Below are 18905 nucleotides of genomic sequence, written 5' to 3'. Positions count from 1 at the left end.
AGTGCGAGTTCTTAAACCGAATTGTTATCTTAGCCACATTCGCCCGTTACAAACCGCCGTTACAGAGGGCACGTGCTCTCGCGCAGCCGAGTTGCTGGACGTGACCGTCGCAGAAGGGCAACTGTTATAGCGCTTTGAGACGCACGTGCTCTTAAGCAACCGAGTTGCTGGGCGTGTCCGTCGCCGAACGCCAACTGATAGCGCTTTGAGACGCACGTGCTCTCAAGCAACCTAGTTTTGGGCGTGTCCGTCGCCGAACGACAACTGTTATAGCGCTTTGAGACGCACGTGCTCTCGCGCAACCGAGTTGCTGGGCGTGTCCGTCGCCGAACGCGAACTGATAACGCTTTGAGACGCACGTGCTCTCAAGCAACCGAGTTGCTGGGCGTGTCCGTCGCCGAACGCCAACTGTTATAGCGCTTTGAGACGCACGTGCTCTCGCGCAACCGAGTTGCTGGGCGTGTCCGTCGCCGAACGACAACTGATAACGCTTTGAGACGCACGTGCTCTCAAGCAACCGAGTTGCTGGGCGTGTCCGTCGCCGACTGTTATAGCGCTTTGAGACGCACGTGCTCTCGCGCAACCGAGTTGCTGGACGTGTCCGTCGCCGAACGCCAACTGATAGCGCTTTCAGACGCACGTGCTCTCAAGCAACCGAGTTGCTGGGCGTGTCCGTCACCGAACGCCAACTGATAGCGCTTTCAGACGCACGTGCTCTCAAGCAACCGAGTTGCTGGGCGTGTCCGTCGCCGAACGCCAACTGTTATAGCGATTTGAGACGCACGTGCTCTCGCGCAACCGAGTTGCTGGCGTCTGCAGAAAAGGAGGATGGCAGTCGCCTACCACGGCGGCGCCGCTGGAGATAACACACATGACAAATTGGCTTATAATTATACCATGCAGCTAAACTACCGCTGCAAATGTGCAGGCTAAATGGTTCTGTTCTCTACGGAATTACGCAATGAAACAAGAAACGCCACATACGTCTTCACTGCGACAAATATGCACCATGAAGCGCATCGTTCCATAAAGCGAATAGCGTCCTAAGAGCGTTCGGCTATTCGCTTCATTGACAATCATAGTCTATGGCTTCTAGATTTTTTTTACTTTGGCGTTGTCCCTTTACGACGCACTCGTCGCGAATGTAATGCAGCATTGCACATATAAACACAATTTCACGCTGCATTTGCACATTGCTTGTCGTCCGCTGTTGAATGTGCAAGCTTGAACCTAAGATCAGCAATGTGTATAGGGCTCGTTTCGTCCCTAAGAGACGCGCAGCAAATGCTAACGAGGTCTCACCGCTACTTCCAAAAACTGTGCCTGTCTCATTCGCACGGTTTCAGTTCACATCGAAAAGCAGGGTGCTCCTAGGTTACTTCAAATATTTTTCTTACACAACCTCCCTTCGAGAGTTGAGGAGAATGCAATCAGCACTGCTGCCTTACCAATTCCGTCATTCCAGAGACGTCAGCGTGCATTTTTCAGAAACTCGTGGCACCATAGTCTATTTCAGGTGGCAGTACATGAAAGGTTATGGATGTTTTTTTTTTTTTTTGAGGAGGCAGACATGCTTCTGCCACATGCCTTAATCTTTTTCACGCCATAGCTATACCGTTAAACGATGTGAAGAAGAAAGGCATGGCTGTGTTTTATTGCTTCAACGTGGTCCCTGGTCAGCCACTTTGGCGGAGCCGGTGTGCTGTTTCTTGTGCATCATGAACATCATGACGGCGGCGATGATGAACACGCTCATCAGGCAGGCAACCACGATTCCCGCGATGGCCGCCGTGCTCAGGCCTGGGCCGCGCAAGAATAAAGCAAACATCACAACCGTCATCATAGCCAGCACAATCAGCACTGTCCTGCCTTAGCGATCTCCAATGACCATCGTAAGTGCCAGCATATGTACTGACCCGTTCACGTCACATGATTCACTGCTGCCCTCGAATGCGGTTCCTGTCCCTTGGCATCTATTCTGCCACTCTAAAGGACCACCGTTTACACGCATTATACAACGTGCCTAAATCAACCTTTTTTCACTTAATCTCAAATGGAATGTCGGCCTCTCGTCATATCGTTAATCTGTAGATCAGTACTGACTTTATGTCTTTTGACATGTATTGACATGGCGCTTGTATTATTATAATTCATAATAAAGGACTCGGCTGACATCGTCAGTACAAGAAAGGGGTAATCTTAACGAGATTCGGGACAAGCTTTGCTCTTGCAGTAGACCTAACCGAGCAGACGATGACGACAATGAAGGTGGCAGGCGATGGCGAAGGTCAGAGACTATACGATTGTAAGGCGCACACAGTTTCCACATCGCGCAGAAGGCCAAACGCGGTCGTACCGTCCTCGACCTCGAAGACGGTGAAGGAGCCGGTGGAAGAGGCGAGGCACGTGACCTGTCGCTGCTTGATCCCGAGCTCCGTCATGTCCCTCTGGGTCCACTCCTCGTCCCGCTCGTGCCAGCGGAAGCAGCGCAGCACCATGCCGTGCACGCGGGACTCGTTGCCCGTTTGGCGCATCTGCAGGCTCAGCGAGTCGCGCAGCGAGACGCCCCGCACCGCCTCGCCTGGGGCCAGTGGGTAGTGGAATAGGGTACATGTATGATCGGAAGAGTGTCGGTTAGCAAAAAAGACGCCACGCTGCCAATATACGGGAAGATGCGGGATGTATGGTGCTGAAGCATATATGCACCACCTCACCTGGGGGCAGCGGGAAGTGGAATCGGGTACATGTATGATCGGAAGAGTGTTGGTTAGTAAAATAGACGCCACGCTGCCAATATACGGGAAGATGCGGGATGTATGGTGCTGAAGCATATATGCACCACCTCACCTGGGGGCAGCGGGAAGTGGAATCGGGTATATATAGGATCGGAAGAGTGTCGGTTAGTAAAAAAGACGCCTCGTCGCCGATACGCGGGAAGATGCGGGATGTATGGTGCTGAAGCATATATGCACCACCTCACCTGGGGGCAGCGGGAAGTGGAATCGGGTATATATAGGATCGGAAGACTGTCGGTCAGTAAAATAGACGCCACGCTGCCAATATACGGGAAGATGCGGGATATATGGTGCTGAAGCATATATGCACCGCCTCACCTGGGGCCAGTGGGAAGCGGAATCGAGTACATAGGATCGGAAGACTGTCGGTTAGTAAAATAGACGCCTCGTCGCCAACATACGGGAAGATGCCGGATGTATGGTGCTGAAGCATATGTGCGACTTTCCACAGTGACGAAATCAATCAACAGTTCCTCGCGGTGGCGCAGTGGCTACATCCTTCCGCTGATGAGCCCGCGAGGTCGCGGGCTCGATTTCCAGTGTGCGGCGTGCGCATTTCGATGGAGGCGAAATGCAAAAAAAAGTGAAAAAAGAGAAAGAAGCTCGTGTACTTGGATTGAGGTGCACGTTAAAGAATCCCCAGGTGGACAAAATTATTCCGGAGCCCTCCTCCAGGGCGTCTCTGATAGACCTAGCGTTGTTTTAGGACATTAAACCCCGCGCATCTAACTGTCTAAACAAAGTAACGCGCCGCTGAAGTCAGCGAGCTTTGTCGTCGTTGCCGCTGACGTAGTCGATTAACGATTCACGTGGATTTCTCGGCGATCGACAGTCGATCATCGAGAGCAATGTTGCGCAGTTGGGCTGTAATTTCATTTCCATATTCATTCCGGGGAATGAGGTAGTTGCATAACTACGTTCCTTTCAGTTCCGCGAAATTGAAACTCCGAGCCAATTTTCATTGCAGCTAGGAATGTCATTCCATTCCATGAATTCTGGCAATGAGCTACAACGTATGAAAAACGGTACCCCTTAAATTGCTGACCACCGGAGTGCTTTGCTTATGCTAGGTGATTAAAGCGCCTGGCAGGTGCGTGGAGTAGGGAGGTCTTTGCAGAATGGGACAACAGCCTTGATAACGTGTTTTTCCTGTTCTATACGGCGTGACAGGAATGCCTAAAGGAATCAGCAAACCCGTGCGTCCATGCGGCGCCTCCAACAGAAAAAGTAGAGAAACATCCTTGGAATCGAAGCCATCACATTCCAATTCGAGTCGGACTAAAATAGTCCCAATTCCACTCCCTCTTTACTCCTGTAGAATGAACGGTCATTCCATTACGGGATTCCAAAATTTCCTGAATAAACTTCCGTTCCGGTTGGCAGCTCTGTATTTATGGTCAGAAGCGTACAGGAGTGGCACAGGAGCGCTACTAAATATCGGGAATGATTGCGGAGTTTGTGAGAAATGACACAGCCCACCAACTCCTTCCATTTCTTAGGCATTTCCATCGGCTCACGTTATGTTAACACTAGTATTTCTGTTATGGCTAACTAGTGGTATGAAATCAATAGCTGGACGACATTTTGTCGTCTAATCGGAAGGCGAATTCGCGACAGGACAAGAAAGCCTAACGACGACCATAGCTTGGCTGAAAAAGAGACGTTTAGGATTTCACACGAAAGCCTCAACGCCCTATAACCGCACCACTTTCGTGGGCGTTCTGCTTTTGGTTTCCTGAATAGGAATTTCAGTGCTTCTGAAAAGCGTTACTCGGTGGCCAGAACCAGGACCCGTATTCACGAGGTCGTCTTTATGCAAGAACGTTATTAACATACATCTCGTGAGATACCGTCCCCTTTGCGCTGCAAGAAAAACGAATGCCAACCAATTCGGCCAAGTGCCGACTACAACATCGTCAAACGCGCTCACCGGTGTCTGGTGTTCGGAAGGTGACCGAAACCACGGGAGTCATCCGGGTACCCACGTCGCTACCCACGAAAGGATTGGTCTGGTGCACCGTGATCACGAGCACCACACCTTGGCACATCCGGGAACCACACTTCCAGATCTGGAACCTGATATGTGATATGGGAACGTCCGGTGTCACATCTGGCACATTCGACCGGGGTAGAGCCATATCGGGATCAAACTTCTCCATTGCGATTGGCTCCTTTGCGCAAGCTTCCCAAGGGAGCCGATCGAAAAAGAAAAATTTGATTCCGATTACTCGAAAGTGTCTCGCGTGACATAGTAGTATAAGACGTCGCGCGTCTTATACTTGCACATAATGTTTACGTATCCTCTCAGCATTGTTAGATCACATGCTTTCTGTTTTGAACACGTCACCCCGTTGTATACAGCTAACTGAGCGTGCGTTCATCGGCGTCAGCAAACAAAAAAAAAGTTCTGTTAACCGGTGCTCGGGCGATCTCCTTCATGAAGCTTGCAGCTATGCACCTGTCTTGTGGAGCAACAGCGCTATTTCTGAAGAGCCCTCACCTTTCCCATAGGGCCTTGTCGAAGCTGACAGCGACGTCTGTGGCTCCGGGCCTGTTGAGGCTAGGGATGGTCACCTGGTCCCGGCTGAGGAACCGGTGGTGGATGTGCGTCACCTGGTCAGCCACGAAACGGACCTGCTGGCCCTTGGGCAGCCTGGAAGCTGTCACCTGGCACCGAGTGTGTTGGTAGATTGAGGAGTGGTCACAATGTCGCGCCTGATCTAGCGGTTTTGCGCACCAATGTATTCCTGCCTCTTAACAGTTAACGCCTATCATTGTCTAGTCCATCAGTCGGTGCGTGGTCCTTAGATTTCTATTACGTCTATTCCTTACCCAAATCCTTTTTTTTGTCTTATAAGTTGCTTAACCAAACAAGTTGAAGAAGTCATAGTAAGATTGACACACGAAGTGGTCAACAGTGCGGTCAGAGCTTTGACGAGGTTTGTTCTCGATCACGGTGAATAATGAAAATAAGTATTCAACAGACCTCGATGCAAACAAGTCCCTCATCGAGACTTAAAGTGGTGCGGAGTTTGTGAACAAGAATAGCACTAAGCCTGGTTCCAATATTTCGACGAGACGTTCAGTCCTCATCAGCGCGACGAAGGAGTATAATCGACAGGGCCTTACAAGGGCAAGTCCCCTTATCGAAACGTTCCCTCATCGAGGCTTCCTCTATCACTCACTGCTGATCAATTCAGATTGTAGGTTGCGTCAAAATTACTATATTATACGAATGATTGCTAAATTAAGTGCTTTGGATAATCTACGTCTTTGTTCTGTTTACTCCTTCAATATTACCCTAGTGTAGAAGTAGCTGGCCAAAGGCACGCTCATCCGGCCAACATATCCTCCTCACGACTCATTAATTTTTTTTCTGTTTCTCGCTAAAGCGCACGTAGGCGTGCACGCATGTATCATATCCTTACGACTCCTACAACGCGTGAGATAAACTATACAATACCTCCTCGATTCTCCTCTGGGCATTCTCGACGTTCCTGCGAACTTGGTCGTTGTCCGGGTAACGGGCGCTCACGTTTCGCGTCCACAGGTACACGGCCTCGAGCGTGTCGAAACCGACGGGAATCTAGACGGGCCAAGAAAAAGGAGCGCTATACAGTGGACACATCTTTAGACGCCGTGCTCAACTACAGTGATATGTAGGAGTTCTTACGTCGCACGACATCCTCGATAAAAAGACAAATGAAAAAAGAAAAAAGAAGAAGGGACTAGGATATGAGAAAATTACGCTGTTACCTAAACCTTTATGCCAGCAAGCACTTTGAAAACGTGCTGCTCATGAATGGTAGTGAGAATCCTTCCACGGCACAACTGACATCAAGAGAACCATAGCCCCCTTGAACTGACGTCACGACGTTACTTTTTGACATCACAAGAAGCATGATCGCCCTCTATTTGAGGCTATACGCTTTCGCACAAGTTGTTTCGAGACAGGTTCCAAAGATGTGAGCGCTGCGGCGCTGCTTCTCATACGCCGATGTTACGAACGAGAAGCGCGAGGTAGCTTCACTCTAGGTCACGAATCATGGATCGCGCACACTTATCTAAAAATTGAATTCCCGGAGGAACGTACGACACGATTTTTCGTCGGGCTCTGCAGACCTCGAAAAGCAGCCCGAGTTTAGCCGTTAAGATGACAGGTGCCCTTTAACTGACTAGATGGTTTTACATATGGAGCAAGCCTGCGCTTCCGCGCAAAGGAGTTCCCATCACTTCCTTTGTTCTCATCATGCGCACGCGTGTGAGTGATTCGTTCGTGGAACAAGCGGCGCACTGATACACGTGCCTTTTTCTTGAGGGCCATCTCGGAGATGACCGAGGTGGCCTCGAGGGCGCCGGAGACCAGGTCGACGTTCCCTCGCGCCATCATGACGCGACAGGCTTGGTACAGTGCCCGCACGTCGCCCGGTTCCAGCCTCTGGGCGTTGGTGCTCTGGAAGGTGGCCCCCAGCAGCTGGTCCAGCACTCGGCCCGGTGCCTCCGTGTCGTCCTCCGACAGCGCCGACACCAGCGTCACCACGCTCGCCAGCTTGTTCCCTGGTTTGCGCGACCGGCGCATTACTCGTTCAGTATGATGAACAGAATTACCCAGAAGGTGAACATACGCGCTTACTGGACATTACTGGACAGTAAGCGCGGAAATTACTGGACATTCGTCATCATCATCATCATCAGCCAATTTTTATGTCCACTGCAGAACGAAGGCCTCCCCATACGATCTCCAGTTACCTTTGTATCGCGCTTACTGAGTGCAATGTGCGCCTGGAGATATCCTAATTTCATCACACCACCTAGTTTTCTGCCGTCCTCGACGGTGCTTCCCTCGGCTGTACTGGTTATCTACCCTATGCATTACATCGCCTGCCCAGCTCCATTTCTTTCTCTTAATGTTAACAAGAACATCGGCGATACCCGTTTTCTCTCTGATCCACGCCGCTCTCTTCCTGTTTCTTAACGTTACGCCTAACATTTTTGGTTCCATCGCTCTTTGCGTGGTCCTTAACTTCTTCCAAGCTAAATTAACTTAACCTCCACGTTTCTGGCCCATACGTTAGCAACGGCAGAATGCAATGATTGTACACTTTTCAACGACAGTGGTAAGCTCCCAGTCGGAATCTGGCATTGCCTGCGGTCTGGCATTGCCTGCCTGGCATTGACAGTCATAATAATTTAAAAGACATGGCGACATGAAGGACAGAAAAGTTGCATTCCTGAACTTAGACCATATATACTTGAGCAGTACAATTACGTGCCAATACTTGTCCAGTAACAGACATTACAGCGCGTACAGAAGAGGCGCAGACGTGTGGCATTGCCCCGTATGGCGCACGGGTACAAGTTAGAGTACGGCGACCGTAAAAATGAACGCATTCGAAAGCGAATTTCCGGCAGCCGGAAGGCGAGCGAATAATGACGTCGTACCTTGACGGTACTGCATCGCGGACCTCTTGAAGGCCATCGTGAGGCTTTCGCTCTGGTTCCCAGAAGGCACGGTTTCCAGAGAGTCGTTGCAGAAGATGCCGCATTGCTGCGACATGTCGCAGGCCTGAAACGACATATTTTGAAACGCCGGATAAGAATGGTCTCAATATGATAATATAATCATCGTAAATGAGGTGGAAAATAAATAAATAAATAAATAAATAAATAAATAAATAAATAAATAAATAAAGGAGAAACATCTCACATTACGCTCTGGGTTTTTACGTGCAAAAAAAAAAAAAAACGATCAGATTATGAGGCACGCCGTAGTGGAGGACTCCGGATTATTATGATCACCTGAGATTCATTAACGCGAAGCTCTGAATTTAAGTACACGAGCGTTTCTGCCTTTGGTCCCCGTCGAAATGCGGCCGCCAGGATCGGGAATCGAACCCATAACCTCGAGCTCAGCGGCGCCACGCCATAGCCACTGTGTTACCATGGCCTATAAAAAAAGAACAAAGAAAAAAAAATACTAGCAAGCCGAGGACAAAAAAAGGTTGAGAGGAGACACGTAATCTTTGTCTTTCTTTTTTTTTTGCGAACCTACGCCATAGCGTCCAGCGCCAACTATGGCCTAAACCGCTCCGCTTTTCAGAGCAGACATTTTCAGTCGGCAACAAATGCAGCAAGAGCAAGTTAGAACTTGGCGCGATAAGGCCATGCGCTTGAAACCTGCCTATTACTAAAGCTAACAGGATATGTAACCTGTAATGGGATGTACATAAGTTTGGACTTGGCTTTGGAACATTAGGAAATATATCCCGAGTCACGGCACATACGGTAGCTAGGGGGGGGGGGGGGGGGTCGCCAGTGTATAGTCGGTGACAACCTAAAAATTCAGTACAAGCTCTACCCACAAAAACTCAGTAAACTTGCCCTTCCACCTCTGAAAGCCGGGGTGCGCTCACAGCTTAATGACTGCTCTGCTAATCTTATCGCTAGGCTAACTGAACAATAAAACGTCGTTGCTTCAAACCAAAAAAATTGCACTTGCTTGAGCATTGATATCAGGATCGCCTATAAGATTTGCCAAGACATTTAGGTTTCTACCTAAAACCAGTGACACAAGGCAAGGTCTCTAGGGACAACACAGTCGTTTTGATATTACGTGCGAGTTCGACATATAACGGCAAAGTGGTTGTCACCCGAGCTCGCTGGTTGCACGCAGGACAAACGGTATCTAGCAGAACGTACTGAAAGGAAAGACGAAGCACGCTGGTGGCAACGGAATGTTAATTATTTGTTTCCCACACTTTTTATGGCGCGAGACAGCCAAAGCTTTTTCTTTCTTCTTTTCTCATGCCGATTATCCGTTGCCTAGCGCGAAAGGTCGTTTTTCGTTTTTGCGCAGCAGCTATTTTCTTTTTCTCTTAGTAGTATCGATGGTGTACTGATGCATGATTGCCCGCATCTGTCGATGGCAATGGCCTTCTAAACTTTCGCGCGTCAGCTTGTCCTGCCCTATTTTTTTCTAAAACCTGGATGTGGTGAAATTGTACGGTGCAATGTGGATGATGAAAAATCGAGATGCCCAGCGGAGATTCCTTCCAAAGGTACTGCATGCTCTCTTGTACTGTCATTCAAACACCTGCCTGCTTTGTTTTACATATCGTCGGTCACATGATAAAGGTATATCATATATCACCCCTGTCTTGCAGACAGTGTACTTCTTGCGGTTTTGTTTTAGAGCGCAATTCCTATAGCGTTCTTGCGCCGGCGTCCCTCGGCGTAACCGAGCGAACGAGCACAGCGGGGAATGATAGACGGCGAGAGCAAAAGAGAGCGCGAAGAGGAAGGCGGAGGAGGAGGGTATGGCGAAAGCGTGAGAAGGAAAATTCACCGACTATTGCACTCCTAAAAAAATTACACCCTTTGGGGCTTATCTTGTCCCACAAAAGTAATCGTCATCTGTTTTGCCCGCGTTTCCTTTTTTTTAACGCTGCGAGCCCGGTACTTTCCAGTCACGAACGGCTTGCGCGTTATCAGTGTGACACAGCATTCTCGACAGGAAAGTAGCGAGCTCCAAGTTTTCAAGAAAGGAAACGCAAGCAAGGCAGGTGACGATTACTGTTGTGGGAGAAGGGTGCAAACATTTCAAGAGTGTACAGTACTCCCTAATGCGAATTTTGAGCGCAGCTCTATACGTGGCCTCATTTTGTGCTATACTGGTTGACCCCCCTATGATGCACCAAGACTTAAAAATGTGTAAATGCCACGTAGCTGAACAGAACCAAGGTAATGTTATTTGCTGCCGCTTGGAGATACAGATCATACTTTGCATTCCGCCTAATTACATAACTAGTTTTAATTAATCAACTTCTCAAATATTACAGCTAGATGAAAAGTGTCACTGAGAAAAAAGAGCCCGGGGACGATGCCCGGGGCCTTACACATGCATTTCGAAGAATGTATGGCGGACCACTGACAGCCACATCGCCAGTTAACACGTTGCGGCGTGCTGTACGTACCATATATTATACTTATAAAACAATGTTTTTTTCTAACTTAATAAAATCAACACAAGGAATATTATATAACGGTGATCTGTGTCATCTCCGGCGATGAAATTCGTAGAGGGTGGAACTCTGGAAATAAGTTCTGAGTTATTTTTCTCTCGAAAGATGTGCTACCACAGCTCGTCACTCACTGAGCAAAAAGATTGTCAACGAAGAGGTTTTGTTATTTCTGCACACGAAAGAAGCACAGAAAAAAAAATCAAGGGGTTTGTTAGCTCTTCATATCAGTCTACTGTGAAGTTTTTAACGAGAAAGAAATTATGTTAGGCAATAAGTTATTACTATATAATGTTTGAGACGGGCATGCAGTTATGAGTAGTTTTGCAGACGACAGCAGAAATTTGTTTCCGTACGAAAAAAACAAATTTTATGAGCACACCCCATTTATTAGAGCGAAGCATCAAGTTTCTTCAATTGTTGTGATTTTTTCCGCAAGTTTTCTCCGATCATTTTGTATGGTCATTTTGTAACCTCATTTTGTATGGTTGTAAAGTTTACCCGTAACTGGGAATAGCGTATCATACATGGTACGCGTCAGTTCCCGTTCGTAAATAACGCAATCAGGCGTTTTTCTTTACAAAATCGATTCTTTGGACACTTCTGGCAAAAACAAAGCTTTGTCAAATATTTTCCCCTTAGAAAATAAAATTTCATGCAGGAAGGGGTTAAACCGGAGCACTCCACTACTACGCACTCTGTGAAGTTTCGGTAAAATAAATCACGCAATTTACTTCAATAAATCAACCACATTTGTTGTTTGCTTTCAACTTCATTTTAGTTTTCTAGTGTAGAAAACTGCATCTTCAAAAAACCTCGCAGGTTGTATTGCGCGGCATTTCTATGGCATTTGTGATACTTGAGTTGAAAACAGTGCACGCTAACTGCCGCTCTGAGAAGGAGGCGGAGGACGTTCGGTGCAGGTGGATCTATAGCCTTGCTGTAATTGCATGCAACTGCCCGCCCCAGCACCCCCTTTCGGCAGAGCTTTAAAGCAACTTATAACTCGTAGGTACGTCATTCTGTGCATCCTCATTGAGAGTGCATCGCAAGACGCCCGCTTCGACACGCAAGCATAGTGCAAGTTCGAATTGATACGTGGCCTTCGAGATTGCAACGGCGTGCGACGCTGGATCTCGGAGGCCACAATTTATAGCGCAATGTCGCTCGCCTGGACGCAGATGGCGCTGAAGTTTGCCGAAGGCACGATGAACTCGAGGAACGGGGAGCGCTGCACGGTGGTGAGCGGTACCGTGACCACCTCACCGTCGTGCGCCCAGAGCTGGTACGTCATTGGGTGAGATCCGGGCGGCATTGCGCATGCGCGTACCACGGCTGTCGTCTGCAACAACACGCAGAACGCCAATATATCGTTTGTTATGCCACACAGAGTGCGACAAAACGGGAGCTCAGGGTACTGAAAAGCCCGTTTAACCCAAAACACAAAGAAATATTGAAGGAAGGAAATGGCAGAAGAACATGAATAATCTACGGTCGTGCCCGAACAGTCAAGCTGGCATCAGATCGCGCAAGATGTTATTGACTCAAGAAAGTCATCGCGGCGTCATTATCCTGAATACGATAGCTTAATGCGTTGGAAATGTTATATACAGTTGTATAACAAGTTATATACAAGTTGAAGATTGAAACTGGAACGAGCGCACGACGCCAACCACATAGCACAAGTCGCAGAGAACTAATCAAGTCACGGATCCAGGCGAAAATACCATTACATTTCAACAGACTACCTCTCGCCGCTCGTTCGGCGACACGCTTCGGGTGAAGAAGAGGCACATACTTTCGCAGCCCTACTGCGAGCACGGCTCGGAAATTTATTCTGAGCCGTGCTCCCATTAGGGCTGCAGCAGTATATATACGTGTCTATTCTCCTCCTCCTCAACCTCGACCACTCCACTTCGGGAGTGGTCGAGGTTGAGGAGGTCGAGCCGAGGTCGAGTCGTTGCTTGTCCGAAAGATTACTATTAAAGAACGAACGAGTAAACTCACGACGTTGAGCTGTTCCACCGGTTCCTCGGCCTCGAACTGGAGCCGGCACAGCGAGGGTCCCGGCTTGGCGCTCAGCGACACGTTGATGCCGCCGCAGCGCGACTTCTCGCACACTTCCAGCTGGGCCGTGTAAGAGCCGTGGGGAACCAGGCTTCCTTAGGAAAAGGGGGAGCAGAGCGGGCTTACACCGGAGCAGAAGAGGGCGCACGAGCGTTACTGAGATGCGCAGCCGGATTCAAATCCTCGGAAGACGACTGCCGGCAAGTGCACGCTCCGCCCGTGGGCCATGCACTTTTCGAATGCGTCATAGACATGACGAGCCATAAGTCACCGCAGTCGAGCGTCTTTATAACGAAATTACCTGTACAACGAATGAATAATTCTGCTGTAACAGAACTGCTTGTTGGCCTAGTTGGTGCTTGCTGTTGGTGCCGCCCGTGTTGTCTTTATGTGTCTTCCTTTTGGTGTGTTTTAACTTGCGGCAAAAAAAAAAAAAAAAAAAAAAACATGGATAATTCTGTCCCGGTTCCATTGTGAGCTGTGTGGCGCGCCGACTTTACCAGCTAAGTTAGCTGCATAAAGAATGCTTTCGGAGGCCCCAAACACTTCGTTATAAAGGTGTTCGACCACGCATCTCGCGTACCTTGGATTAAAGTTAAAGAATACGCCAGCGCCACGTAGTTAGAATAGCTTCTTTAAAGAAGGTACTCTCTTTCAACACCCGGACGTCATGTGCGGAACCAGGGAAGCCAACGAAGACATCTAAAAACCTGTTCTGGTCGTTGCGGACCACATACAGGATTACAGATTCCCTTCTTCTCCCGGTTTACATATTAAGCAGCGCAGTCGTCTGGCTTTAGAATCTAAATTTGACTACCATCAATGCTTCCCACGGTGTTGCTGGGTCCTTTCCCACCGCTTTGTGTCAGGAAGGCGATGCTGCTGCGGGCCGTGTCGACAGCGCTTGGCCAGCACATCACTTCAGCGCTAATTGATCGCAGAAAACTAGGCACCCTTTGCGCGCACAGCACAACCGACGATTGAGAAACGTCAAACGTACCTGCTACCGAGTACATGCTTGTTTGTGCTCCAAGATAGCTCAAAGTACCAGAGTGAGAAACTGCGCCCGTCTTCCCGGTACTTCTCAACGACATTTATTAGCGGACCCATAGAGGTTAAGCAGCTCTGTTCGTCGTCGCATACATACGAGGTGATCATTTTTAAGTTTCAGATAATTTTTTAGGAACCGCCTGTGGAAGATTGCTTAATTCCAGTTTTTGAGCTGGAATATTCAGAGGCGGACATTGCTTGCATGAGAAGGCGAAACTCATTCAAGTGATTAACAAAACTGTACTAATTACCTTCTTATTTAGTACGTTACTTTACGGTACGCCATGCAATTTACGAATTTCAGTCGCTGAGCTTGCAAGGCGAGTATCCACTTGGAATGAATTTGGAGAATAGCACCAGTTTCGATATATGCGCCGTCAAACTCGCCGTAAAAATGCACAGTTGTTTCACTTACTTTTTTTTTATCAAACTGCTCTTTTATGCATTTAAGCACAAAAGCAACTGAGACGCCCATGTTATTTCATTCCACAATTTGGCAAATATCTCGAATCCTGGAAATTAATTCCAAGGGAATGCGCCCTGCTAACTCACCGGTTACAATTTGTAAATTGCAATATGTGCCATAATGTAATTAATGAATAAGAGTACTGATTTGGGCAAGTTGGTAGCTATCACAACCTGAAAGAGGAAGGTTGAGCGCGGCAATTATTTATGATAATTAATTAGGAAGCAGTGCAGTTATGTTAATGAGTTTATTATGTGAGTTTCTCGTACAAGTAATGCCCACCTCTTCGACTAATCCTGCTCAAGGAGTAGAATTACGCTATCTACCACAGGCAATTTCTAATATTCTGTGAAACTTAACTCACACACGCATGCGCAGGGATAGACCGAGTGAGAGGCTAACGAATTCACGAGCACAGACAAGGTCAGAATCTCAAAGGAAAAAGAAATTTCACCGATGATTACGATAGTCCCTAATGTGAAATTGAGCGCAGCTCTATACGCCTTTCCATTTCGTGATATATTGGCTGGCGCTGATAATCTGTCCTTGCGGCTCATTGCAAACGGAGAGAAGTGTGGTGCTACTGCCTCGTTAATCGGTAGATCGCGAGAGGCAGTGTGCGGATAACGCATGGGCGCGATTAACAGCAGCCGCTGCAGAGAGACCTTCGCTCATGCAGCGCCTAGTTTCCATATATAGTACCGGTGGACCATCGGTGAACAGACGACGGCGCGCTACTATGGCGCCATCTCGTAGCGGTCGTCGCCCCACAGCCCGTCTTGCGCGGCACTGCGCTTTTATTCTGACGCTTTCGCCATACCCTCATCCTCCGCTTTCCGGCTCATGATACCGCTGCGACCCTCCTCCTTCGCTTTCCTCCTCGCGCTTTCTTCGCTATCGCCGTCTTTTATCTCCCGCTGCGCTCCGCGTTCGCTCTTTCATCCTTCGATGCACTCGTTCTCTCGGCTACGTCGAGAGGAGACGCCGAGGGACTACACCGAGGGACGCCGACGCTAAACACAGGAACGGGCGCCGAAGCTGCGCTCTAAGACGCTGATCAAACTGTATACATTTCGCGATGCCATTCGTTCCAGCCCCACCTCATACGCCGAAATGCGCGTAACTGATCCCACTGAGAACTGTACGGCCATGAGACAAACAAGCTTTACAGCACACATACCTTCAGGCAGCGTTAGGTAAGTGTGGCCTTCCAAGCCTTTCTTAACACCAGCTGTGCTGTACTGGCAGGGGAAACCTAGAAGGGTACACATGAGAGCGATTGTCAGCGCCACATGCACTGTAATGTTATTCGAACTTTAACAAAAAAAGAGTACAGCGGAAACACTATGATTTCCCGATCGTTGGGCCGTGAGCAGTTTGTGTTCGTGTACCATCCGCAATAAAAAAACATGCTCAAAGCTGCATATCGCCCCTCAAAAAAGGAACACAATGCAGAAACATGTTAGGGTTTCACGGCGCAGCGCCAATGAATGGCTACTATAATGCACCAATTCATAAACGCTCGCGTATTCAGAATAAATTGCGCTTTCCGTCTCAGGCATGCTGGACTAAAGGGCGAGCGGAAGAAAGAATGTGTGGCGATTTAGCGGTAAACGCGAGAGAAATGCGTTAGGCATCAAGGTGCACTTCTTTGAAGTCCCCGATTCATGGATTTAAACCGCGTTCACCACGTTTCCAAGTGTTGCTCTGGAGCTCATTCGACACACTTCCGCCTATTCGAGAAGCGAATTACAACTTTTTTTCAAGTTTCACACACATGATGCTAATGCGTTAATAAATTGAGCATTGAAGATCACATCAACGTTTAATCGGACATGTAGTAGGCAATTTCGTCTACCTGGGACGTTCCAGTTGATCGATATGGACTTTGAATGGACGAAGAAGATTGCGTGGACGACAGCCATTGGACCCGCGTTCACCAAATAGGACTCCGTGGTGGCGTCATATTCGTACACCGGCTTGCCGCCAACCAGTATCTCGTCAAGGGATACCTGCACCAGAGGACGCAGTGGGTTATCCACTGTGCTTGATAACAATGCCAATGAAGCTCTCTCTATGCCGAGGTCTAATCAATCAATCAATCAATCAATCAATCAATCAATCAATCAATCAATCAATCAATCAATCAATCAATCAATCAATCAATCAATCAATCAATCAGACGGTTAACCAGTAATCCCTTTTTGCGCGCTGGTTGTTCCAAATGAGCGCGCTTTTGTTTACAACGGTGATTGCTCCCCACTCTCGTTTACAACTGTTTACAAGCCCTCTTGTTTACAACAAAGCATGTCACGATGTTTGTGAGCGTTCAACTAATACTCAGAGAAAGATTGCCGGCGGTAATCACAGCGACTACTGAAATTTTATGCGTGTGTTGGTGGTGATAAGACAAAGCAACAGCGTTTTCCGAAAGAAATCCCGAGACTCGTTTGATGACGACGCTCGTTAAAGGCGAGGAAAGTGGAACGTTGTTTTCCGCGGTTGCCTTAACTATTCAGCGCTACGTTAGGCGCAATCAGGACCTGACTATCCCACGTGATCTCTCTCGCTAATCCTTTCAGTCGCATTTTGACGCCAAGGGCCTTTAGCTTACTTACTTATACAAGTGAAAGCGACCGTGCGGCTTGTACTCCGGAAGTTACGGTGCTCCTATAGCTCACGGCCGCGCTGCATGGTAACCCTGCGCGTCGCTTCCTCACCAGGGGTATGGGTTCGTCACGTGTGATGACCAGCGTGGAGGCAGCTGCGGTGTCTGCGCTGCTGTTGTCCCCGCGGAAGACCTCCAGGGTGAAGTTGAGTCTCTTTCCGGGCTCCAGCCTCTCGGCCATGACCCGGAGCACGCCGCGATTCGCCTCCAGCGGGTCGAGCAGTAGGTCACCGGTCGCTGCTGGTCCGTAGTCGTAACACGGTTGCAGGTCCTCGAGAGAGAGAGAGAGAGAGAGAGAGAGAGAGAGAGAAAACACGTAAAAAATTTGCAGTATACGCCTACCAGCGTTTATCATGTCCTTCAGATGACACTATGCTTCCGAACATGAGGTTGAGGGTTCGAATTCCGGTTACCTGGCACCGGATTTCCGGTTTCCAAGCACATACCGTCAAGATCGCTGCAGAAGTTGCCGATACGACAGAATCGACTTTTTCGGGACCGAGGGCACAACAGAGAGAACTACAGAAATTCGCATCGCTATTCTTTCGTGGAGTTTGACGTCCCACAGCTTCACACGGTTCACGAGGGACGCCGTAGTTAGTTTGGGCGGCAGAGGAAACGTCAGAATAATTTTTCTGCAGTATTTTTTGACTAGGGTGTTTCCTGTACCTACTCTTTTTAGAGGCACTGTAAGTAAACGATGATGATGACGGTGGTGATGACGATGGCAATGATGCGTTATGAAGGATTTATTGATACATTTAGTGTCGATGCACCTACCTCGTCTAGACAGCTCCACTGGTAGACAAGCGGCTTCACATTAGGGCTTGACGGCGAGCCGTCAATAACGACATCATTCTGGCTTACACCAGCCACCCGGACAGGGCCACCTGGATTGCAATGACCGGAACGGGCACGAGCTTCACCAATTTTCACAGAGAAGGGTATACAATATACGCCGTTCTTAGCACTGGTAATGTACGTGAGGACTAGCCTCAGCCAGTATGTGACAACATTGTGACGACAATATGACAACTGCTGACGAGTATTTGACAAGCATTTGAACAGACAAGGACAGGTCGTCTTTGTTCTATAAGCATCGTTATCACGCAACTGTTCACGATTATTTTGTTTTACTCAGCGCCAATCGTTTTTCTAGACCGGGATCATCGTTTTGAAGTCAAACGCATATCAGTGCCGCAAATTACGCGTACTCAGTCATACCAAGCGCTGTTACTGAATTTAACCACTTGTAACCTCACATTGATACTGCATTTCATTAAACATATGTTTAATACCTTGCTAAGCACCCGCCTTTACTAATTAATTAATTATTGCAGAGGACTTGTCAATAAGTACAATAAAGATTTCGAGGTCCTACGCTGCGTTTAACCTAGTGCGTTTGTATTTAAAATTTCTTTTTCGCTATTTGGTAACCGTGTTTGCAGGTTTGTACTGTTTACTTACTTCCTCTTATGTGTAATCCTCAACTGAGGGCCTCTGTGAATAAGTAAATAAATGCGAATTTGAGTAGTATGTGAAGAAGTACTTGGCAGTGAGACAGATTATAAGCTAACACGCAGGCACGCATCCGTATCGAAACACGAGTCGAGCGCCACTCAGCAGAAGTTTAGCACTGTTCGCACCTTTTATGACAGCCGTTAGCGGAGGCGATCCGACAACGAGGGTCACCGTCGCCTCGCCGTACTCCTCGGCGTCGTAGTAGTTGGAGACGCGCAGCGTGAACGTCACGTTCGTGTCCGCTGAGGTCAAATAAAAAAAGTACCAAAGGTTTTTCACATATTAAAAAAAATTAAGTACATCACGTGTGTCTATAGTTC

General features: G+C 48.3%; 1 protein-coding gene across 2 annotated transcripts in view; it reads right to left on the bottom strand.

Moving 5' to 3' along the window:
* Positions 1-1627: 1627 nt before the first annotated feature.
* LOC126538961 (uncharacterized) overlaps positions 1628-18905 on the bottom strand; it is a 62119-nt gene continuing 44841 nt past the window's right edge. For both annotated transcript variants that reach the window (XM_072285553.1, XM_072285554.1), the window contains 14 exons: positions 18711-18827; positions 17845-17954; positions 17117-17335; positions 16255-16408; positions 15577-15651; positions 12821-12975; positions 11985-12155; positions 8238-8361; positions 7102-7352; positions 6259-6381; positions 5296-5462; positions 4726-4871; positions 2357-2581; positions 1628-1800 (listed from right to left, as the gene is read on the bottom strand). In XM_072285553.1, the coding sequence (XP_072141654.1) occupies positions 1661-1800; positions 2357-2581; positions 4726-4871; positions 5296-5462; positions 6259-6381; positions 7102-7352; positions 8238-8361; positions 11985-12155; positions 12821-12975; positions 15577-15651; positions 16255-16408; positions 17117-17335; positions 17845-17954; positions 18711-18827 (2177 nt within the window). In that variant the 3' untranslated portion in view covers positions 1628-1660. The remainder of the gene's footprint in view (positions 1801-2356; positions 2582-4725; positions 4872-5295; positions 5463-6258; positions 6382-7101; positions 7353-8237; positions 8362-11984; positions 12156-12820; positions 12976-15576; positions 15652-16254; positions 16409-17116; positions 17336-17844; positions 17955-18710; positions 18828-18905) is intronic.

The sequence above is a fragment of the Dermacentor andersoni genome, chromosome 11 (assembly GCF_023375885.2).
Source record: "Dermacentor andersoni chromosome 11, qqDerAnde1_hic_scaffold, whole genome shotgun sequence".
NCBI lineage: Eukaryota > Metazoa > Arthropoda > Arachnida > Ixodida > Ixodidae > Dermacentor > Dermacentor andersoni.
The sequence above is the reverse complement of the archived record's forward strand: the minus strand, read 5'-3'. Positions and strand labels throughout refer to the sequence as shown.